Below are 25,815 nucleotides of genomic sequence, written 5' to 3'. Positions count from 1 at the left end.
TCCCCTCCTATTTTTTTAGAAGAATGTTTTCTAATAGTTACCACCACACGGGACTTCTGGCAGACAGTTCCTAAGGTCGAGAGAAGAGTTTCTACTCTAGCTAAGCGTACCACTACCTCTGACGAGGACAGTTGTGCTTTTTAGATCCAATGGATAAAAAATGTTTATTCAACAGGGTTTTATCCTGCAGCCCCTTGCATACATTGCTTCTGTCACTGCTGCTGCGGCGTTCTGGGTTGAGTCTCTTGATGAGGCTTTACAGTTAAGCGACTCCATTGGATGAATATATTTGACAAGCTTATGCTAGCCAATTCCTTTGTTTTCTGATGCCTTGTTCATTTGACTAGACTAACGGCTAAGAATTCTGTTTTTTACTATACTGGCGCGCAGAGCGCTATGGCTTATATCATGGTCAGCTGTCGTGACTTTAATAAATAAGCTACTTAACTTCCCTTCAAGGGGCAGACCCTATTCGGGCCTGGTTTGAAGGAGATTATTGCTTATATCACTGGAGGAAAAGGTCATGCCCTTCCTCAGGATAGGTCTAAATCAAGGGCAAAAAAAAAAAAAAATTCGTACCTTTTAAAAACTTCAGGGCAGGTGTGGCATCCTCTTCCTCTAAGGCAAAACAAGAGGGAATTTTTGCTCAGTCCAAGGCGGTCTGGAGACAATCGGACCTGGAACAAAGATAAGCAGGCCAAGGAGCCTGCTGCTGCCTCTAAGGCAGCATGAAGGAACGGACCCCTATCCGGTAACGGATCCTATAGGGGGCAGACTTTCATTCTTTGCCCAGGCGTGGGCAAGAGATGCCCAGGATCCCTAGGCATTGGAATTTATATCCCAGAGATATCTTCTGGATTTCAAAGATTCCCCCCCAAAAAAAGGGGAGATTTCGCCTTTCACAATTATCTGCAAACCAGATAAAGAAGGAGGCATTCTTACATTGTGTACGAGATCCCTCCAGTTCCAAGAGAGGAACAGGGACAGAGTTTTTACTCAAATCTGTTTGTGGTTCCCAAGGAGAGGGAACCTTCAGACCTATTTTGGATCTAAAGATCTTAAACAAATTCCTCAGAATTCCGTCATTTAAGATGGAAACTATTCGTACCATCTTAACTATGATCCAGGAGAGTCAATAGAGGACTACAATGGATTTGAAGGATGCTTATCCTCACATTGTGATGCATAAAGATCACCATCGTTTTTCAGGTTTGCCTTTCTAGACAGGCATTACCAGTTTGTAGCTCTTTCCTTTGGGATATCTACAGCCCCAAGAATCTTTATGGAGGTTCTGGGGTCCCTTTGGCGGTCCTTAGACCGCGGGCATAGAAGTGGCCCCTTATTTAGACGACATCCTGATACAGGCGTCAAACATCCAAATTGCCCAGTCTCATACGGACGTAGTACTGGCATTTCTGAGATCACATGGGTGGAAAGTGAACAAGGAAAGAGTTCTCTATCCCCAATCTCAAGGGTTTCCCTCCTAGGGACTCTGATAGATTCTGTAGAAATGAAAATTTACCTGACGGAGTCCAGGTTGTCAAAGTTTCTAAATTTCTGCCGTGTTTTTTTCATCCCATCCGCGCCCTTCGGTGGCTTAGTACATGAATGAAATCGGCTTAATGGTAGCGGCAAGGGACATAGTACCGTTTGCACGTCTACATTTCAGACCGCTGCAACTATGCATGCTCAGTCAGAGGAACGGGGATTACACAGATTTGTCCCCCTGTTAAACCTGGACCAAGAGACCAGAGATTCTCTTCTCTGGTGACTATGTCGGGTCCATCTGTCCAAGGGTATGACCTTCCGCAGGTCAGATGGGACAATTGTTACAATAGATGCCCGCCTTTTAGGTTGGGATGCAGTCTGGAACTCCCTGAAGGCTCAGGGATAGTGGACTTAGGAGGAGACCCTCCTTCTAATAAATATTCTGGAACTGGGAGTGATATTCCATGCTCTTCAGACTTGGCCTCAGTTAGCAACTCTGAGGTACATCATACTCAGTCGGACAATATACACGACTGTGGCTTACATCAGCCATCAAGGGGGAACAGAAGTTCCCTAGCGATGTTAGAAGTCTTACAATAATTTACTGGACAGAGACTCACTCTTGTCTATCAGCTATCCATATCCCAGGTGTTGAGAACTGGGAGGTGGATTTTCTAAGTCGTCAGACTTTTCTTCCGGGGAGTGGGATTTCCTCCGGAGGTCAAGACCAAGCAGGAGAGGGCTTTGGTGTTTTTGACAGCGCCTGCGTAGCCACGCAGGACCTGGTATGCAGATCTGGTGGACATGTCATCCTTTCCATCACGGTCTCTGCTTCAGAGACAGGTCCCTCTACCTCAGGGTCCTTTCAACCATCTAAATAGAATCAATCTGAGATGGACTGCCTGGAGACTGAACGCTTGATGTTATCAAAGCATGGCTTCTCCGAGTCAGTCATTGATACCTTAATACAGACATGAAAGCCTGTCTCTAGGAAAATTGAACATAGATATGGTGTAAATATCTGATTGTTATGAATCCAAGGGTTACTCATGGAGTAAAGTCTGGATTCCCAGGATATTATCTTTTCTCCAAGATGTTTTTGAGAAAGGGTTGTCAGCTAATTCCTTAAAAGGGGACAGATTTTTACTCTGTCTATTTTTTTGCACAAGCGTCTGGCAGGTATTCTAGACGTTCAGGCATTTGGTCAGGCTTTGGTTAGATCCAAGCCTGTGTTTAAAACTGTTGCTCCGCCATGGAGCTTAAACCTGATTCTTAAGGTTCTTCAAGAAGTTCCGTTTTAACCTTTTTTGTTCCATAGATATCAATCTTTATCTTGGAAAGCTCCTTTTGGGTAGCTAATTCCTCGACTCATAGAGTCTCCAAGTTATCTGTGTTACAATGTGATTCTCCTTATCTGGTCCTTCGTACGGATAAGGTAGTCCTGCGTACCAACCTGGGTTTTTTCCTAATGTGGTATCTAAAAAAAAAAAAAAAAAAAAAAAAAAAAAAAAAAAAAAAAAAAAAAAAAAAAAAAAAAAAACAAAAAAAAACAAGTACATCCTCAGAGATAGTTGTTCCATGCTTGTATCCTAATCCTTCCTCAAAGAAGGAACGTCTATTACACAATATTGGACGTGGTTTGTGCTTTAAAGTTTTATTTACAAGCTACTACAGTTTTCATCAAACGTTCACCTTGTTTGTTGTCTATTCTGGACAGAGGAGAGGTCAAAAGACTTCAGCAGCCTCTCTGTCTTTTTGGTTAAAAAGCATAATTCATTTAGCTTATGAGACTGCTGGACAGCAGCCTCCTGAAGGGATTACAGCTCATTCTACTAGAGCTGTGGTTTTCCCTTGGTCTTTTTTAAATGTGGCTTCTGTTGAACAGATTTACAAGACGGAGTCTTGGTCTGCGCTTCATACTTTTCAAATTTAACAAATTTGATACCTTGCTTCTTCGGAGGCTATTTTTGGGAGAAAGGGTTTTTTACAGGCAGTAGTAACTTCCGTTTAAGTACCTGCCTTGTCCCTCCCATCATCCGTGTACTTTAGCTTTGGTATTGGTATTCCATAAGTAATGGATGATCCGTGGACTGGATACACTTAACAAGAGAAAACATAATTTATGCTTACCTGATAAATTTATTTCTCTTGTAGTGTATCCAGTCCACGGCCCGCCCTGTCACTTTAAGGCAGGTAATTTTTTCATTTGAACTACAGTCACCACTGCACCCTATGGTTTTTTCCTTTCTCTGCATGTTTTCGGTCGAATGACTGAATATGGCAGTTAGGGGAGGAGCTATATAGCAGCTTTGCTGTGGGTGGACTCTTGCAGCTTCCTGTTGGGAAGGAGAATATATTCCATAAGTAATGGATGATCTGTGGACTGGATACACTACAAGAGAAATAAATTTATCAGGTAAGCATAAATTATGTTTTTCAGTACCTGTTAGAAATGGAAGTGCAGAACACTGTTATATTACACACAGCCATTGGCTGCACACTCAAGTAACCTAATTGGCCACAGCAGAGACGGTGACCTAAGTTACAACATGGCCGCTCCAATTGTTTTATAGACACTAAAACCTTACACTTATTTTGTCAATATTTAAACAGCTAATGAAAGTTTAAAAAATACATCTACATCTTATTCTCAGACTAATCTTTTCTTTGAATGCATCATTCTATCTAGCAATTATTTAGTGCTTAATGTCCCTTTCTTGCTTTGTTGATTATGATCAAATGATTTGACAATTGATAAATCTGTTTTAGCAGGAAATTTAAAGCTATGAGCAACAAAATATTGATTTGCCTCCAAGTCCATATCTACTTCTGAGCTTTAGATAGCAATCAATAGTTCTTCACTGTCAGTAAAACTTCATTTCTAATAAGAGTGTATTACACTCATTACATTACTGTGAGGCCCGCTTCAGATTGTTCACTTACTTCTGTAACAATGTAATGAAACCATTTGTCTCTGCTGCTTAGTGCAAGATCAAAAGTACATTTCTTCCAGTATTAAACTAAGTGCTGGCCTGTGTCACACCCTTTTAGGCATTGACCACTCCCATTTTAGCCTTCTCACAAGCTCAACCTATTGCATCTGTCAAGAACAACTGGGTTATTCCTATTCTGCTGATGCATAACTTGTTTGCAGATCTTTTTAATGCAATGTGTCTAATATATACAATTGTCTATATTGTAGTTAAAGCATGAACAAAATATTCAAAACTAAGTAAAATATTGACCAGGTACGTAGTAAACTGCAATAGAATCCAGGTTGTTGTCTATATTTTACCAGCAAAAGCAGTTAAAGGGACACTGAACCCAAATTTTTTCTTTCGTGATTCAGATAGAGCATGCAAATTTAAGCAACTTTCTAATTTACTCCTATTATCAATTTTTCTTCGTTCTCTTGCTTTCTTTATTTGAAAAAGAAGGCATCTAAGCTATTTTTTGGTTCAGACCATGGAAAGCACTTGTTTATTGGTGGGTGAATTTACCCACCAATCAGCAAGAACAACACAGTGTGTTCACCAAAAAATGGCCGGCATCTAAACTTACATTCTTGCATTTCAAATAAAGATACCAAAAGAATGAAGAGAATTTGATAATAGGAGTAAATTAGAAAGCTGCTTAAAATTGCATGCTCTATCTGAATCACCAAAAAAATTAAATCGAAATCATGAAAGAACACTGCTACTAATTCTAAATTGTAAAGTCCAGTGTCACGGAGAAAAATATACAAATCTTTAGTCTTCTAATGCCCATGTTTAAAAGGACATAATATGCTGACATCCTATACATACAGTAGTTCAATTTAATAGACTTTTATTGGTGAATTAAATTTTGTTTTTTAAATTTTATGGTGGCATTAAAGTTATTAAACAAATGTGATTTTCTGCTGTTGGAAAATAAATAAAAGGGATGATATAAACCATACTATACAATTATTCCCATCTCCCATTAAGATGATTAGCCCAGATCTTTCAACATTTTATAGCTATATTTCCTGGAAATCACTTCTTACTAATTTTTCCCTGGGGAAGGATGAGCTTTACTTTTCCTGAATATAAATGAAGAACCTAAGAATCATACAAAATAAAAAAAGATTGTTTTTATAACACTAATATAAAGCAACAATATATTATATTAGAAAAGGCTAAATCACAAAATAGCAGAAGAGATTTAAACAGACTGATGGATTTGACACATAACATTACATCAGAGGTTGGCTTTATGCCATTTTCATGAGGATTATCATTTTTTGTTGTGTGTAAAATAAAAAAATCTTTCATGGAAAATAGGACAAGGAAATAGACAAAGCATCACCAAACCAGTCCATTGTGATTCAAACAAACTGTAACTATGGGGTTGACAAATGTATATGAAAAATAGAAGTCATCCAAAACATGTTTTGGTTGCAGTTAGAATATTTTTATAAAGACATCCTAGAGCTGTATGTGGCACCAGCGATTCAAGTCAGATTACAGGATCAAGTGGCTTATGCAATGCCCAGCATATTCTTGACACTCTGCTTGTATTGGCCAACACTGTCCTCATTTTCTCCTTGGTTGCGTAGGCTTAGCACAGCGTTGCGGTATTCCTGCACACTGGGGGACTTAAGAACTTCTTCTCTAGTGACAGATTCAGAAGCTTTTATTTGCATTAAAGTTTGCAGAGTGTTACGTTCAGACAAGCTGCCTTCCCATATGTATTCCTCCATGTCACCTTCCTCTTTCTCGCTCTCCCAGGCCTCTGTTTTCTGGAGAAAAACAAAAATACATTCTTAGTTTCTGCATATCAAAAGAAAAAAGTTTGTAAATGGTGTTTTTTATTTTATATAAAACAAAGCTTTATTGTTCATGTTAATGTTATAACATGTCATTAATTTATTCCCATAACGTACAAAAAACAAAATTGATAAAAGGTCTATATTGACAGAACTTTGCAGCATGTAACTTTCATTGAAATTTGCTCAATGCTCATGCCTTATGACCACGTTATCCAAAATTAGAGGGAACATTGTTACGATCGTTAAATTTAACATATTTTCTTAGTATAATACAGATCTCTGAATTCTTTCAATGATCCTTTCAACTAATCAACCCAACAGAAAAGCCAATCTATGAAGTTCTATTACATTAATATTTAATTGACAGATGGTGCAGAGAGATACATAGAGCAATTTACAGCCACATGATTACCGCCTCAAACCACCACTACTATAAATGGACTAAAAGTCTTTCAATCTCAAATTGGACTGGCGGAATTGTTACTTTGAGATAGTGCTAACCTAGGGATTCCCTCCTACATAGCAACTCATCACAACATCTCCAGGATCATGGAAAAATCACAAGTGACAGAGAGGCTCATGAAATATGCAGAGCAATCAAAGGCAATTCATCCGAGGAGGAGCCGCTAAAATATTAACAAGTCACTGAAAGTTAATGAAAGAGCTTGGAGGTTTATGTACAGGGAACGGCCACAGATCAGATGGCACATGTTTACTGGCTGAATGTGGCAAGCTGAGCAGCGATTAGAACTAAATGCCACCCTCCTCCCAAAACAACCAACAGACAAGGAAGAAACAATAGGAGGCCAGTACTTTACAATTGCCCTATAAAAACTCCCTCAACCATTAGCCCATATTTAAGGGCCTTAGTCCTATACAAAATAAATGCAAGGGCCACAAAAAGCAGTGTGTACATCAGTACTGCTGATTCCTAAAAAAACATCAATGTATTTCTGTAACCTAAAATCCAGTGAGTGTGGATATAAGTGTATAATAGAATTATGTGCACATTACAGCACCCAGGTTGATGCCTCGATTTTGGAAATGAGTGTAGCATGCTCTATACATAAATATATTATCACTTCCCATCCCAGGAAATATAAGGGAGAGTGGTGATGTCATTAGCAATCTCAATGTTATACAGAGAAAAGCAAGCTTAAAAGGGACATTGTACACTAGATTTTTCTTTCCATAAATGTTTTGTAGATGATCCATTTATATAGCCCATCTGGGGGTGTTTTTGTAAAAAAAAATATTGTTAAGCTTATTTTTAAACAACATTGTGCTGATTTTGAGATATTGATGCCTACAGACTCCTACTTGTGTAATGGGTCTTTTTATTTGCAGGGGAGGGGGAGTGTATGTTCTTCCTGCTTTCTCAGTCCATTACATTGGGTGTCCTAGCCTAACCTCATCAACAGTGCTTCTAAGTACGTTTTTAAAAGGTTTAATACTGATTTAATACTGATTTTTTTATATGAGTATATGTACATATTCTTCAATATAGTATTGTCTATTACAAGCAGTTATATGAAAATTGGAGTATATTGCCCCTTTAAAAGGACCAGTCAACAATACAGGGCACCATTACAAATCAATTCTGCCTAACAAAATGATTATGTTGAGCTGTACCTTTTTAATTAACTGCAAGCAGGCTCCATAAATAATTGTTTTAATCTTTTTGCTGCTTTCCCTGTCCTCCATGGACACGTGGATGTGGTTCACAAATGGAAAATGCATATACGTATATTCATTTTCCTTTCAATGCGCATGCAAAACCGGAAGTGGTGTGACGTCATACATCACCAGCACATCGGGACCGTGCTTCTTTGGTGAAGCAGTGCACATAAAAGCTTGTGCACTGTCACCACTGTAATTTGGTGCTGCGCTAGATCCTATTACACTTAGATGTGGAATAGAAGTAAATAATTTAATCAAGGCAATTAATAAAAAAATAAAATAAAACTAAAATGATAGCAATTAATAATAATGCAAAGTAACTGCACATCCTTTGTTGAAGAGCAGTAAGGCACTGGGAGAGAGCTGCTGTTTGGTGGCTGATGAAGATTGGATTTTAGTAGTAGGGCATTACTGCTCTTCAACAAAGGACACTTTCAAGTATTGTCAATTTTGCCTTATTCTCTTTGTTCCTTTGTTGAAGAGCAGTAAGGCACTGGGAGAGAGCTGCTGTTTGGTGGCTGATAAAGATTGGATGTTAGTAATAGGTCATTACTGCTCTTCAACAAAGGACACTAGTTTTGTCAATGTTGCCTTATTCTCTTTGGTTCCTTTGTTGAAGAGCAGTAAGGCACTGGGAGAGAGCTGCTGTTTGGTGGCTGATAAAGATTGGATTTTAATAGTAGGGCATTACTTCTCTTCAACAAAGGAAACTTTCAAGTATTGTCAATTTTGCCTTATTCTATTTGGTTCCTTTGTTGAAGAGCAGTAAGGCACTGGGAGAGCTGCTGTTTGGTCGCTGATGAAGATTGGATTTTAGTAGTAGGGCATTACTGCGCTTCAACAAAGGACACTTTCAAAGAACACTCCTGCTCTAAAAGCTCTTCAGCAGAGCTACTCCCTTTCATGCTGTGCCTGCTTGTAAATTATAAAGGCAATAGTGCACACCCAAGGGGGGGGTGGGGGGTGGTCACGTGCACGTGCGAGGGGGCACGTGCACACGCAGGGGGGTCACGTGCACACTCACATGCACACACAATTGGTAAAAAAAATGCAAATAGGCTAATCTTGGATTGGAAGATAAAATTTGTCACTCACAATGAGCCCATCCTCCTCTAGGCGTGGGAGGTGGACAAGCCTCAGAACAATTGGTAAAACAGACAGCAGAAAAGTAAGTTTTATAATAATTTTACTATCTAAGTTTTTATCTATGTAGCTGTATATTTATTTTGGTTTTGTGCTGTGTTGACTGGTCCTTTAAATATCTACTGTAAATTCCTACCAGTCACAGATTGTGTGTTTGTATCTCTTTCTGAATGTCTCACTGCAGTTTTAGTTGGCTTGCTTTTGTTTTATTGTCCCTTAAAGGGAAATTAAGCACTATAAGCCCATACTATAAAATGGTTCAACATGCAGGATAAAAAAAACTTTGCAATATATTTTCATTATTTATGTTGTCTCCTATCCTGTAACTTGATTCTGAAAATTGTAGACTTTTCAATTCCTGCTTAAAGTGAAAGTGCATGCATACTCCAGGCTAATCATTGCTGTATTACTCAGTTATTGGCTGCAGACTTAATATTGTTAAATATATATATATATATATATATATATATATATATATATATATATATATATATATATATATACACACACACAGTATATATACACATACATATAATCAGGCTAATCTTTGCATTAAAAGGATAGGAAAGTCAAAATTAAACTTTAATTCATATAGAGCATGTAATTTTAAAACACTTTTAAATTCACTTTTATTTTCAAATGTGCTTCTTTCTCTTAGTATTCCTTGTTACAAATGAGTACGCACATATCATACACTAGTGGGAGCTGCTGCTAATTGGTGCATAAATTTGTCTCTTGTGATTGGCTAACTAGATGTGTTTAGCTAGCTGCCAGTAGTACAATGCTGTCCCTTCAGCAATGGATAACAAGAGAATGAAGCAAATTTGATAATATAAGTAAAATAGAAAGTTGTTTAAAATTGTATGTTCTATCTGAATCATAAAAGAAAATTGTGGGGTTTACTATCCCTTTAAATACCTTTTTCTATCGAGGATTGACTTAGTATTTAATGTCCTTTAACCATTCTCATCTCTACGTGTTTGTGAATTTGCATTTTTTTTCTTCAGTTTAACAAGTTATTTTATAAATAAGTGAGCCTTATATACAGAATAATACAGTCTTCTAGGTTCAATGTAACAGGAATGAGAGTTTTCTTACATGTATTGCCTATTACAAAAGTATAAAGGGTTTTGTCAGTAAGGCAAGTCAAATTCCCGCCCAAAAAAAATGGAATTAGATATGTGTAGGGCAATGATGGAGAACCTTGGCACTCCTGATGTTTCAGAACTACATTTACCATGATGCATAGGCCTCTGAAGTCCAGTCGAGCATCATGGGAAATGTAGTTCTGAAACATCCGGAGTGCCACAGTTCGCCATCACTGGTATAGGAGAATCTGCTTAGGGTGGGAATGGTTAGTGGAGGATGAGAGAGAGATATTCTTGGTTATAGATATTTTGTCAATTCCTGAAATAATTATTTTTTAAAGAAGTCTCAAAACTCTTTCGGCTAGATTACGAGTTTTGCGTTATGAGTGAAAAAGCTTCATAACGCTGCTTTTTCACTACCGCTGCTATTACGAGTCTTGTAGGTACAGCTGTACCGCACACTTTTTTGGCCGTCACGCAACGTAACTACCGCACCTTTCAAAAAGTCCTTTTTCAATGGGACTTTCATAGCGCTGGTATTACGAGTTTGCCTGTCCGGCCAAAAAGTGAGCGGTACAGCCTATAACTACAAGATCTGTACCGCCACCTGAAAGTCAGTAGTTATGAGTTTTACGTTACAAAGCTATAGCATAAAACTCATACCTAAAGTGTTACAAAGTACACTAACACCCATAAACTACCTATTAACCCCTAAACCGAGGCCCTCCCGTATCGCAAACACTAATATAAAATTATTAACCCCTAATCTGCCGCTCCGGACATCGTCACCACTATAATAAACATATTAACCCCTAAACTGCCGTATTCCCACATGGCAAACACTAAATATTATTAACCCTTAATCTGCTGCCCCCAATGTCGTCGCCACCTACATAAACTTATTAACCCCTAATCTGCTGTCCCTAACATCGCCGCAACCTACATTACTGTTATTAACCCCTAATCTGCTGCCCCCAAAATCTCCGCCAGCTAACTACAGTTATTAACCCTAATCTGCTGCCCCCAATGTCGCCGCCACTAAACTAAAGTTATTAACCCCTAAACCTAACCCTAAATCTAACCCTAACCCTAACGTAACCCTAACCCCTACTAACTTTAACATAATTAAAATAATTCCAAATAAAAATTACAATTAATACCTAAATTATTCCTATTTAAAACTAAATAAATAATTACCTGTAAAATAAAACCTAAGCTAGCTACAATATAACTAATAGTTATATTGTATCTAGCATAGGTTTTATTTTTTATTTCACAGGTAAGTTTGTATTTATTTTAACTAGGTAGACTAAACTTAAAAGGGCCTTTTGCGGGGCATTGCCCAAAAGAAATCAGCTCTTTTACCTGTAAAAAAATAAAATAAAAAATATACAAACAACCCCCCAACAGTAAAACCCACCACCCACACAACCAACCCCCCCAAATAAAAACCTATATAAAAAATCTAAGCTCCCCATTGCCCTGAAAAGGGCATTTGGATGGACCTTGCCCTTAAAAGGGCATTTAGCTCTTTTACGGTGCCCAAAGTCCCTAATCTAAAAATAAAACCCACCCAATAAACCCTTAATAAAACCTAACACTAACCCCCGAAGATCCACTTACAGTTTTTGAAGACCGGACATCCATCCTCATCCAGCCAAGAGAAGTCTTCATCCAAGCTGCAAGAAGTCCTCAACGAAGCCGGGAGAAGTCTTCATCCATGCAGCAAGAAGTCGTCCTCCAGGCAGGCAGAAGTCTTCATCCAGACGGCATCTTCTATCTTCATCCTTCCGACGCGGAGCGGCTCCATCTTCAAGAAATCCGGCACGGAGCATCCTCTTCTTTCGCTGGCTATTGAAGAATGAAGTTTCCTTTAAATGACGTCATCCAAGATGGCGTCCCTTGAATTCTGATTGGCTGATAGAATTCTATCAGCCAATCGGAATTAAAAGGTAAAAAATCCTATTGGCTGATGCAATCAGCCAATAGGATTGAGCTCGCATTCTATTGGCTGATTGGAACAGCCAATAGAATGCAAGCTCAATCCTATTGGCTGTTTAAATAAATTAAATTACAAAAAAACATTTATCCAATTTCCGTGTAATGTTAGGTTTTAGTGTAAGACAGGTTAGGTTTTATTTTACAGGTAACTTTGTATTTATTTTAACTAGGTAGCTAGTAAATAGTTAACTATTTACTAACTAGTCTACCTAGTTAAAATAAATACAAACTTACCTGTAAAATAAAAATAAAACCTAAGATAGATACAATGTAACTATCTTAGGGTTTATTTTACAGGTAAGTATTTAGTCTTAAATAGGAATTATTTAGGTAATAATAGTAATTTTTATTTAGATTTACTTTAATTATATTAAAGTTAGAGTTAGGGGTGTTAGGGTTAGACTTAGGTTTAGGGGTTAATATATTTATTTAGTGATGTGGGAGGCCAAAGGTTTATGGGTTAATAACTTTAGTATAGTGGCGGCAGATTAAGGATTAATAAGTGTAGGTAGGTGGCGGCGACATTGGGGGCGGCAGATTAGGGGTTAATAAGTATAGGTGGGTGGCGGCGACATTGGGGACGGCAGATTAGGGGTCAATAAGTGTAGGTAGGTATCCGCGATGTCGGGGGCAGCAGATTAGGGGTGTTTAGACTTGGGGTTTATGTTAGGTTTAAACATAAATTTTCTTTCCCCATAGGAATCAATGGGGTTGCGTTACGGAGCTTTACGCTCCATCATTGCAGGTGTTAGGCTTTTTTTTAGCCGGCACTCCCCATTGATGTCTATGGGGAAATCGTGTACGAGCACGTCAAAAGCAGCGCTGGTATTTGTGTGCGGTATGGAGCTCAACGTTGCCATATTGCCCGCAAACGCCGTTTTTTGGAAAACCTGTAATAGCAGCGCTATTAAAGGTGAGAGGTGGAAATAACTTGCAAGTTATTACTGAGCCACTCAGAACACAAAACTCGTAATCTAGCCGGCTGTTTGCCAATGCTGATGATGCAAAATATCCACATAAAATGAATTATCAACTTTAGAATTGTCTGTGTACACAGTATACAAAAAATACACAGGGCATTCACTTACCCAGGACTCATGGTATAGGACAGTCAAAAGGTACATTGTGAAATCTTTGTTCTGTCTCCTCACTGGACACCTGAAATTAAAGACAGTTTTACTGTGTTAATACAATAATATTCTGTTATTGAGTTGTGGAGAATCATCTTTCAGATTCACTTCCATTATCAAATTTACTTTGTATGCCTGTGAAAAGTATTCACAGCTCTTATACGTATATGAGTCTATGATTGGCTGACAGCTGTCATGTGATACATACGACAGGGAAACTGACATCCGTCAGATAAAATGTGCTCCTTGCTTGAATAAAAGCATTATTTTACTGTCTGTTTATTATGCATTTTTTTATTATGCAATTCTACTATATTTAAAGGGACATGAAACCCAAAATGTGTCTCTCATGATTCAGATATAATATAAATTTTTAAACAACTTTCCAATTTACTTCAGTTATCAATTTTGTTTCATTCTCTTGATATCTTTTATTGAAGAAGCAGCAATGCGCTCTTCGGAGATAGTTGAACACATTTGTAAGCCAATGAAAATGGACATACAAGTTCAGCCACTAATCAGCAACTAGCTCCAAACTCTTGAGCCTATCTAGAAATACTTTTAAACAAAGGATACGAAAAGAATGAAGCAAATTAGATAATAGAAGTACATTGGAAAGTTGTTTAAAATCTGAATCATGAAAGATTTGTTTGGGGTTTAATGTCCCTTTAATGGTCCTTTAAGTTGCACAATAATCTACACATTAAAATACTGACACAGGTATGATTTACCAAATGAGGTTGGTTTAGTCTGCAGGGTGATAGCACTTAAAAATATCTATCTTTGCTCTCTGGCCCTTGTTTTGTTTCTAGTAACCTTATATGATAGGTCAAACACCCAACACAATGCTTGATACCTCCCCAGCAAACTCAAAGTACAAGACAATAAAGCAGGTTGCCTGATTGGTTCCTGTCCAAGCCAATAATATTTTGTCATGGTGGTCAACAAGTTTATCAGGTTGCTAGTTCCCTCCTAGATGGCTGATCTCAGGAATGCTGATTGGTTACTAGCAACTAGCTAAGTCCTGAAGGGCTGAATTTAATTTTTCTTTATTTGCCCATGGAAAGGCAAAACTTTTCTAATGATTGGACATAAAGGCTTTAAATACAAAAGTATTTCCCTGAACAATGCTAAAGACCGTTTATTTTCTTTTGCAGAATCATTGGTCCTTATTAGAAACCTCAAGGTATGGAAACTGTCTCCTACTAGCTCCTAATCAAGAGCAAACAACAAGTCTGACTCGCACACAATTACCTCTGACACTCCCATGACAATATGCTAGTTACAGCAGCAACTCTTGCTTTTATAGGGATTAAAATGCATTTTCCCTACTTAAAAATTGACTTGAAGCCAATCATATGTTTGTATATGTATATGAGTGTTGTCAATAGAAAATGCTGCCAGCCAGGTGGCATTATGCAGTAGCCATGCAGGTGCTATATTATAACATTTTCAGTTATTTATAAATGTTACCTAAGTTATCCAAGGTACAAATTATTTGCATAATGGATAACTTAATTCATGATAATTTGTGCAACAAACATTGGAAAAAAAAGAAGAAGCTAATTTTACCTTAATATTAGCTTAAAAGGACCATTCAAAACAGAAGACTTGCATAATTAAACAAGTGCATATTAAAAATACAATGTAACAGCCAATGTTCCCTCTACATTTTTTTGAGCAGTGGGCGGAAAAAAATGTACCTGTGAAAATTTTGGGCAAGTGATGAAAATGCATGTGCACTTGAAAACATAACACACATACACAAACCCACACATAGATATTCACATACACCCTCTCCTTCACATTCTCAAGCACACTCACACCCTCACATTCTCAAGCACACTCACACCCTCACATTCTCAAGCACACTCACACCCTCACATTCTCAAGCACACTCACACCCTCACATTCTCAAGCACACTCACACCCTCACATTCTCAAGCACACACACACACCCTCACATTCTCAAGCACACACTCACACCCTCACATTCTCAAGCACACTCACACCCTCACATTGTCAAGCAAACTCTTAAACACGCACACTCACACCCTCACATTGTCAAGCAAACTCTTAAACACACACACAGCCAGTAGCCACACACACACACACAGCCAGTAGCCACACACACACACACACAGCCAGTAGCCACACACACACACACACACAGCCAGTAGCCACACACACACACAGCCAGTAGCCACACACACACAGCCAGTAGCTACACACACACACACAGCCAGTAGCTACACACACACACACAGCCAGTAGCCACACACACACACAGCCAGTAGCCACACACACACACAGCAAGTAGCCACACACACAGACAGCAAGTAGCCACACACACACAGCCAGTAGCCACACACAGCCAGTAGCCACACACAGCCAGTAGCCACACACACACAGTCAGTAGCCACACACACACAGCCAGTAGCCACACACACACAGCCAGTAGCCACACACACACAGCCAGTAGCCACACACACACAGCCAGTAGCCACACACACACAGCCAGTAGCCACACACACACAGCCAGTAGCCACACACACACCTCTCACACCAAGCAAACCAACATTTGGTTAGCAGCAGCCATCCCAATATTCTGTCATGCTCAAGCAGACAGCCAGGCTGAAATACACTGCCTGTCAGGAACTCAGGATTTGTGAGGAGAAAGATAAAAACACACTGCAAAAGGGGGAGGGGCTTAAGATTGTCAGCCCAAAGCAAACATCTCACACGCTGAAAATATTTAATTTTCCTCAGAAAATCCTGTCCCCCTAAACTGCCAATACGCCACTTGCATTTCTTCTTAGTGAAACTTTAAAGTCTTTAACTTATATTAACAGTACACTTTACACCATATTAACAATTTACACTAAGCTGCACTAACCACTGACTGCACAGGCTTCTATGCAGCAATAAGGCGTCCTGGAGAGAACGGTGCTGGCCGGGTGACAGTGAAGTGCTGCGCCTCCCCCTTGTGCATGATGCTGATTCAATCTAGCACTGGACTCCTGCTCTGCTGCCTGCTTCAAGCTCTGGAGAGATTGGACAGGAGCGACCTGGTGAGCTACACCTTCTGTAAAGTGAGCTGTCACGAATACCTCATGATTTAGCTGCCAAGGGGTTAATTCTCTTTAGCCTGTGAGCTAAAAAACATTTGTGTTTTCAAGAAGAACTATGCCCTGTGTTTATGTTTGTTTTTTGTGATAAAAACAGACCCCATTAAAAATGTTATCATATAGGCATTGGTGCATTCAGGCTGTAAAAGTGTCGGTTTTAGAGACACAGCACAGTGCCTCTTCACAGAAACTGATAAGGTCAATAAAGGGACATGGGTATAAGGTAGATATGTGTTTAAAACATGTTATGACATTAGATGAAGGTAAATACGACATCCATGTCATATTTGGTATCAAATTGATTATCATGATGCAACTAAGAGATTTCCTTTCTGTTTATATGAAAATGGATGCATCTAGCAGAAATTATGTGTTCTATAATTTCAGGCAAAGACTTAGTTTATTGGCAGTCGTAAAAGATAAGGGGCTTCTCAGCCCCTGCAAAGAGGGTTGGGCAAGCAACCTGATGATCTGAAAAAGGTATAAGGGTCTTGTGTTTTAACACTGAAATTGACATTCTTACAAGGGAAGCTGTTCTACAGAGTAAGGACCCATTGCTTTATGTCATCTCCTTGGCACACAGACTCCAAACACTAGTACAGTATGAGGTTTCTATTTTCTTATTTTTATTTTGAAAAACTGTTATTTGTAACAACTTTTTATTAATAATGCATTGTGCATAATAATTTTGGCATAATAAAAAACAGAATTTATGTTTACCTGATAAATTACTTTCTCCAACGGTGTGTCCGGTCCACGGCGTCATCCTTACTTGTGGGATATTCTCTTCCCCAACAGGAAATGGCAAAGAGCCCAGCAAAGCTGGTCACATGATCCCTCCTAGGCTCCGCCTACCCCAGTCATTCGACCGACGTTAAGGAGGAATATTTGCATAGGAGAAACCATATGTTACCGTGGTGACTGTAGTTAAAGAAAATAAATTATCAGACCTGATTAAAAAAACCAGGGCGGGCCGTGGACCGGACACACCGTTGGAGAAAGTAATTTATCAGGTAAACATAAATTCTGTTTTCTCCAACATAGGTGTGTCCGGTCCACGGCGTCATCCTTACTTGTGGGAACCAATACCAAAGCTTTAGGACACGGATGAAGGGAGGGAGCAAATCAGGTCACCTAAATGGAAGGCACCACGGCTTGCAAAACCTTTCTCCCAAAAATAGCCTCAGAAGAAGCAAAAGTATCAAATTTGTAAAATTTGGTAAAAGTGTGCAGTGAAGACCAAGTCGCTGCCTTACATATCTGATCAACAGAAGCCTCGTTCTTGAAGGCCCATGTGGAAGCCACAGCCCTAGTGGAATGAGCTGTGATTCTTTCAGGAGGCTGCCGTCCGGTAGTCTCATAAGCCAATCTGATGATGATTTTAATCCAAAAAGAGAGAGAGGTAGAAGTTGCTTTTTGACCTCTCCTTTTACCCAGAATAAACAACAAACAAGGAAGAAGTTTGTCTGAAAATCCTTTGTAGCATCTAAATAGAATTTTAGAGCACGAACTACATCCAAATTGTGCAACAAACGTTCCTTCTTTGAAACTGGATTCGGACACAAAGAAGGCACAACTATCTCCTGGTTAATGTTTTTGTTAGAAACAACTTTCGGAAGAAAACCAGGTTTAGTACGCAAAACCACCTTATCTGCATGGAACACCAGATAAGGAGAAGAACACTGCAGAGCAGATAATTCTGAAACTCTTCTAGCAGAAGAAATTGCAACCAAAAACAAAACTTTCCAAGATAATAACTTAATATCAACGGAATGTAAGGGTTCAAACGGAACCCCCTGAAGAACTGAAAGAACTAAGTTGAGACTCCAAGGAGGAGTCAAAAGGTTTGTAAACAGGCTTGATTCTAACCAGAGCCTGAACAAAGGCTTGAACATCTGGCACAGCTGCCAGCTTTTTGTGAAGTAACACAGACAAGGCAGAAATCTGTCCCTTCAAGGAACTTGCAGATAATCCTTTTTCCAATCCTTCTCGAAGGAAGGATAGACTCTTAGGAATCTTAACCTTGTCCCAAGGGAATCCTTTAGATTCACACCAACAGATATATTTTTCCAAATTATGTGGTAATTTTTCTGGTTACAGGCTTTCAGGCCTGAACAAGAGTATTAATAACAGAATCTGAGAACCCTCGCTTTGATAAGATCAAGCGTTCAATCTCCAAGCAGTCAGCTGGAGTGGGTCGGTTGTTCGAACGGACCTAGAACAAGAAGGTCTCGTCTCAAAGGTAGCTTCCATGGTGGAGCCGATGACATATTCACCAGATCTGCATACCAAGTCTGCGTGGCCACGCAGGAGCTATCAAGATCACCGACGCCCCTCTCCTGATTGATCCTGGCTACCAGCCTGGGGATGAGAGGAAACGGCGGGAACACATAAGCTAGTTTGAAGGTCCAAGGTGCTACTAGTGCATCTACTAGAGTCGCCTTGGGATCCCTGGATCTGGACCCGTAGCAAGGAACCTTGAAGTTCTGACGAGAGGCCATCAGATCCATGTCTGGAATGCCCCACAGTTGAGTGATTTGGGCAAAGATTTCCGGATGGAGTTCCCACTCCCCCGGATGCAATGTCTGACGACTCAGAAAATCCGCTTCCCAATTTTCCACTCCTGGGATGTGGATTGCAGACAGGTGGCAGGAGTGAGTCTCCGCCCATTGAATGATTTTGGTCACTTCTTCCATCGCCAGGGAACTCCTTGTTCCCCCCTGATGGTTGATGTACGCAACAGTCGTCATGTTGTCTGATTGAAACCGTATGAACTTGGCCTTTGCTAGCTGAGGCCAAGCCTTGAGAGCATTGAATATCGCTCTCAGTTCCAGAATATTTATCGGTAGAAGAGATTCTTCCCGAGACCAAAGACCCTGAGCTTTCAGGGATCCCCAGACCGCGCCCCAGCCCATCAGACTGGCGTCGGTCGTGACAATGACCCACTCTGGTCTGCGGAAGGTCATCCCTTGTGACAGGTTGTCCAGGGACAGCCACCAACGGAGTGAGTCTCTGGTCCTCTGATTTACTTGTATCTTCGGAGACAAGTCTGTATAGTCCCCATTCCACTGACTGAGCATGCACAGTTGTAATGGTCTTAGATGAATGCGCGCAAAAGGAACTATGTCCATTGCCGCTACCATCAAACCTATTACTTCCATGCACTGCGCTATGGAAGGAAGAGGAACGGAATGAAGTATCCGACAAGAGTTTAGAAGTTTTGTTTTTCTGGCCTCTGTCAGAAAAATCCTCATTTCTAAGGAGTCTATTATTGTTCCCAAGAAGGGAACCCTTGTTGACGGAGATAGAGAACTCTTATCACGTTCACTTTCCATCCGTGAGATCTGAGAAAGGCCAGGACTATGTCCGTGTGAGCCTTTGCTTGAGGAAGGGACGACGCTTGAATCAGAATGTCGTCCAAGTAAGGTACTACTGCAATGCCCCTTGGTCTTAGCACCGCTAGAAGGGACCCTAGTACCTTTGTGAAAATCCTTGGAGCAGTGGCTAATCCGAAAGGAAGCGCCACGAACTGGTAATGCTTGTCCAGGAATGCGAACCTTAGGAACCGATGATGTTCCTTGTGGATAGGAATATGTAGATACGCATCCTTTAAATCCACCGTGGTCATGAATTGACCTTCCTGGATGGAAGGAAGAATTGTTCGAATGGTTTCCATCTTGAACGATGGAACCTTGAGAAACTTGTTTAGATCTTGAGATCTAAGATTGGTCTGAACGTTCCCTCTTTTTTGGGAACTATGAACAGATTGGAGTAGAACCCCATCCCTTGTTCTCCTAATGGAACAGGATGAATCACTCCCATTTTTAACAGGTCTTCTACACAATGTAAGAATGCCTGTCTTCTTTATGTGGTCTGAAGACAATTGAGACCTGTGGAACCTCCCCCTTGGGGGAAGTCCCCTTGAATTCCAGAAGATAACCTTGGGAGACTATTTCTAGCGCCCAAGGATCCAGAACATCTCTTGCCCAAGCCTGAGCGAAGAGAGAGAGTCTGCCCCCACCAGATCCGGTCCCGGATCGGGGGCCAACATTTCATGCTGTCTTGGTAGCAGTGGCAGGTTTCTTGGCCTGCTTTCCTTGTTCCAGCCTTGCATTGGTCTCCAGGCTGGCTTGGCTTGAGAAGTATTACCCTCTTGCTTAGAGGACGTAGCACTTGGGCTGGTCCGTTTCTACGAAAGGGACGAAAATTAGGTTTATTTTTTGGCCTTGAAAGACCTATCCTGAGGAAGGGCGTGGCCCTTACCCCCAGTGATATCAGAGATAATCTCTTTCAAGTCAGGGCCAAACAGCGTTTTCCCCTTGAAAGGAATGTTAAGCTAGTTTGTTCTTGGAAGACGCATCCGCTGACCAAGATTTCAACCAAAGCGCTCTGCGCGCCACAATAGCAAACCCAGAATTTTTCGCCGCTAACCTAGCCAATTGCAAAGTGGCGTCTAGGGTGAAAGAATTAGCCAATTTGAGAGCACTGATTCTGTCCATAATCTCCTCATAAGAGGAGAATCACTATAGATCGCCTTTCTAGCTCATCGAACCAGAAACACGCGGCTGTAGTGACAGGGGACAATGCATGCAATTGGTTGTAGAAGGTAACCTTGCTGAACAAACATCTTTTAAGCAAACCTTCTAATTTTTTATCCATAGGATCTTTGAAAGCACAACTATCTTCTATGGGTATAGTGGTGCGCTTTGTTTAAAGTAGAAACCGCTCCCCTCGACCTTGGGGACTGTCTGCCATAAGTCCTTTCTGGGGTCGACCATAGGAAACAATTTTTTAAATATGGGGGAGGGACGAAAGGTATACCGGGCCTTTCCCATTCTTTATTAACAATGTCCGCCACCCGCTTGGGTATAGGAAAAGCTTCGGGGGGCCCCGGGACCTCTAGGAACTTGTCCATTTTACATAGTTTCTCTGGGATGATCAAATTCTCACAATCATCCAGAGTGGATAACTACCTCCTTAAGCAGAGCGCGGAGATGTTCCAACTTAAATTTAAATGTAATCACATCAGGTTCAGCTTGTTGAGAAATTTTCCCTGAATCTGAAATTTCTCCCTCAGACAAAACCTCCCTGGCCCCCTCAGACTGGTGTAGGGGCCCTTCAGAAACCATTATCATCAGCGTCCTCATGCTCTTCAGTATTCTAAAACAGAGCAGGTCGCGCTTTCGCTGATAAGTGGGCATTTTGGCTAAAATGTTTTGATAGAATTATCCATTACAGCCGTTAATTGTTGCATAGTAAGGAGTATTGGCGCGCTAGATGTACTAGGGGCCTCCTGAGTGGGCAAGACTGGTGTAGACGAAGGAGGGAATGATGCAGTACCATGCTTACTCCCCTCACTTGAGGAATCATCTTGGGCATCATTTTCAGTGTCACATAAATCACATCTATTTAAATGAGAAGGAACCTTGGCTTCCCCACATTCAGAACACAGTCTATCTGGTAGTTCAGACATGTTAAACAGGCATAAACTTGATAACAAAGTACAAAAAACGTTTTAAAATAAAACCGTTACTGTCACTTTAAATTTTAAACTGAACACACTTTATTACTGCAATTGCGAAAAAGTATGAAGGAATTGTTCAAAATTCACCAAAATTTCACCACAGTGTCTTAAAGCCTTAAAAGTATTGCACACCAAATTTGGAAGCTTTAACCCTTAAAATAACGGAACCGGAGCCGTTTTTATATTTAACCCCTTTACAGTCCCTGGTATCTGCTTTGCTGAGACCCAACCAAGCCCAAAGGGGAATACGATACCAAATGACGCCTTCAGAAAGTCTTTTCTATGTATCAGAGCTCCTCACACATGCAGATGCATGCCATGCTTCTCAAAAACAAGTGCGCCATACCGGCGCGAAAATGAGGCTCTGCTATGATTAGGGAAAGCCCCTAAGAATAAGGTGTCTAAAACAGTGCCTGCCGATATTATTTTATCAAAAATACCCAGATTAAATGATTCCTCAAGGCTAAATATGTGTTATATATGAATCGATTTAGCCCAGAAAATGTCTACAGTCTTAATAAGCCCTTGTGAAGCCCTTATTTACTGATCTTAATAAACATGGCTTACCGGATCCCATAGGGAAAATGACAGCTTCCAGCATTACATCGTCTTGTTAGAATGTGTCATACCTCAAGCAGCAAGAGACTGCACACTGTTCCCCCAACTGAAGTTAATTGCTCTCAACAGTCCTGTGTGGAACAGCCATGGATTTTAGTTACGGTTGCTAAAATCATTTTCCTCATACAAACAGAAATCTTCATCTCTTTTCTGTTTCTGAGTAAATAGTACATACCAGCACTATTTAAAATAACAAACTCTTGATTGAATAATAAAAACTACAGTTAAACACTAAAAAACTCTAAGCCATCTCCGTGGAGATGTTGCCTGTACAACGGCAAAGAGAATGACTGGGGTAGGCGGAGCCTAGGAGGGATCATGTGACCAGCTTTGCTGGGCTCTTTGCCATTTCCTGTTGGGGAAGAGAATATCCCACAAGTAAGGATGACGCCGTGGACCGGACACACCTATGTTGGAGAAAATTCCTTTATTAAGCTTTGGCCTTTGTCTAATATTTGAACCACGTTACTGAAAGAGACTGGAGTATTAGAACTGTATATAGGGGAGTTTTGAGCATTTCTTTTACATCTAGTACAGACTAAAGAGTATTGTTAACCCTTGCACCCACTGAACTAAGTCATAAGCTTGCCTGACGTGGCTAGATTGTGACATATTAGTGACAGTAGAAGGTGTCTGATAACCATTTCTGTGCCAAAAAAGTGACTGGCGCAGGGTTGCTTAACCTTGGTCGTCACATGCGCGGTGAGCTCTGCTGAGGCTTTTGGCGGACTGAGGGCTCCAAGATGCGCGGCCTTAATTGACACATGCGAGGGGCCTACCAAATGAGTGCACTGCCGCGCATGTTAGAGGAAACATTAAATTTTTCAGAAAAAAAAATCTACTGCTTATTCGAAATTCAAAGTAAGTGCTGTTGGACTTACTTTGAATTTCGAAAAAGGAGTATATTTTTTCTGACAAATTTATTTTTTTCCCTATTTGCCGGCCCCATGTACCATGTGACAGACATCAGCCAATCACAGACTAGTATACATATACCCTGTGAACTTGTGCACATGCTTAGTAGGAGCTGGAGTGGGAGTGTGTATAAAAAAAATACTGTGCAAAATTAGATCATGGAAATAAAATCGGAAAATCTATCTGAAAGTTAATTTTTGACCTTAGTGTCTCTAAATTTTAGCTGGGTAGTGTGCCCATTAAACCATTAAAGGGACACTAAACCCAAATTTTTTCCTTTCGTGATTCAGATAGAGCATGCAATTTTAAGCAACTTTCTAATTTACTCCTATTATCATTTTTTCTTCGTTCTCTTGCTATCTTTATTTAAAAAAGAAGGCATCTAAGCTTTTTTTTTTGGTTCAGAACTCTGGACAGAGCTTTTTTTATTGGTGGTGAATTTATCCACCAATCAGCAAGAACAACCCAGGTTGTTCACCAAAAATGGGCCGGCATCTAAACTTACATTCTTGCACTTCAAATAAAGATACCAAGAGAATGAAGAACATTTGATAATAGGAGTAAATTAGAAAGTTGCTTAAAAATTCATGCTCTATCTGAATCACGAAAGAAAAAATTTGGGTTCAGTGTCCCTTTAAATAGGTCATTGTGAGAACTTACGTAAATTGCGTATCCTCTTTTTTCAATGGGACTTGCATAGCGCCGGTATTACGAGTCTGACAAAAAGTGAGCGGTACACCCTCTCCTGTCAAGACTGGTACCGCATATTAAAGTCAGTAGTTAAGAGTTTTACACTACAACGCCGTAGAAAAAAAAACTCTTAACTAAAGTGCTAAAAAGTACACTAACACCCATAAACTACCTATTAACCCCTAAACCGAGGCCCTCCCACATCGCAAACACTAAAATAAATTTTTTAACCCCTAATCTGCCGAACTGGACATCGCCGCCACTATAATAAATATATTAACCCCTAAACTGCCGCACTCCCGCCTCGCAAATATTAGTTAAATATTATTAACCCCTAATCTGCCGTCCCTAACATCGCCGACACCTACCTACATTTATTAACCCCTAATCTGCCGCCCCCAACGTCACCGCCACTATACTAAAGTTATTAACCCCTAAATCTAAGTCTAACCCTAACACCCCCTAACTTAAATATAATTTAAATAAATCTAAATAAAATTACTATAATTAACTAAATTATTCCTATTTAAAACTAAATACTTACCTGTAAAATAAACCCTAAGCTAGCTACAATATAACTAATAGCTACATTGTAGCTAGCTTAGGGTTTATTTTTATTTTACAGGCAAGTTTGTATTTATAGTAACTAGGTAGCATAGTTACTAAATAGTTATTAACTATTTAATAAACTACCTAGCTAAAATAAAGACAAATTGACCTGTAAAATAAAACCCAACCTAAGTTACAATTACACCTAACACTACAATTAAATTAATTCCCTAAACTAAATACAATTAAATAAAATTAGCTCAAGTACAACCCCCCCCCCCCACTAAATTACAGAAAATAATAAACAAATTACAAGACTTTTAAACTAATTACACCTAATCTAATCCCCCTAACAAAATAAAAAAGCCCCCCCAAAATAAAAAAACAGAATTTATGCTTACCTGATAAATTTCTTTCTCTTGTGATGTATCGAGTCCACGGATTCATCCATACTTGTGGGATATTCTCCTTCCCAACAGGAAGTGGCAGAGAGAGCACCCACAGCAGAGCTGTCTATATAGCTCCTCCCTTAGCTCCACCCCCCAGTCATTCGACCGAAGTCTAGGAAGAAAAAGGAGAAACTATAGGGTGCAGTGGAGACTGAAGTTTTTTAAAGAAAAATATACTACCTGTCTTAAATAGACAGGGCGGGCCGTGGACTCGATACATCTTACAAGAGAAAACAGAATTTATGCTTACCTGATAAATTTCTTTCTCTTGTGATGTATCGAGTCCACGGCCCGCCCTGTCTATTTAAGACAGGTAGTATATTTTTCTTTAAAAAACCTTCAGTCTCCACTGCACCCTATAGTTTCTCCTTTTTCTTCCTAGACTTCGGTCGAATGACTGGGGGGGGAGCTAAGGGAGGAGCTATATAGACAGCTCTTGCTGTGGGTGCTCTCTCTGCCTACTTCCTGTTGGAAGGAGAAATATCCACAAGTATGGATGAATCAGTGGACTCGATACATCACAAGAGAAAGAAATTTATCAGGTAAGCATAAATTCTGTGTTCTCTTGTAAGATGTATCGAGGTCCACGGATTCATCCATACTTGTGGGATATCCAATAC

General features: G+C 39.9%; 1 protein-coding gene across 1 annotated transcript in view; it reads right to left on the bottom strand.

Moving 5' to 3' along the window:
- Positions 1 to 5,299: 5,299 nt before the first annotated feature.
- MRPS35 (mitochondrial ribosomal protein S35) overlaps positions 5,300 to 25,815 on the bottom strand; it is a 41,017-nt gene continuing 20,501 nt past the window's right edge. The window contains 2 exon segments of the mRNA XM_053718800.1: positions 5,300 to 6,250; positions 13,281 to 13,350. Coding sequence (XP_053574775.1) covers positions 5,990 to 6,250; positions 13,281 to 13,350 — 331 coding nt within the window. The 3' untranslated portion in view covers positions 5,300 to 5,989.

The sequence above is a fragment of the Bombina bombina genome, chromosome 6 (assembly GCF_027579735.1).
Source record: "Bombina bombina isolate aBomBom1 chromosome 6, aBomBom1.pri, whole genome shotgun sequence".
NCBI classification, from domain to species: domain Eukaryota; kingdom Metazoa; phylum Chordata; class Amphibia; order Anura; family Bombinatoridae; genus Bombina; species Bombina bombina.
The sequence above is the reverse complement of the archived record's forward strand: the minus strand, read 5'-3'. Positions and strand labels throughout refer to the sequence as shown.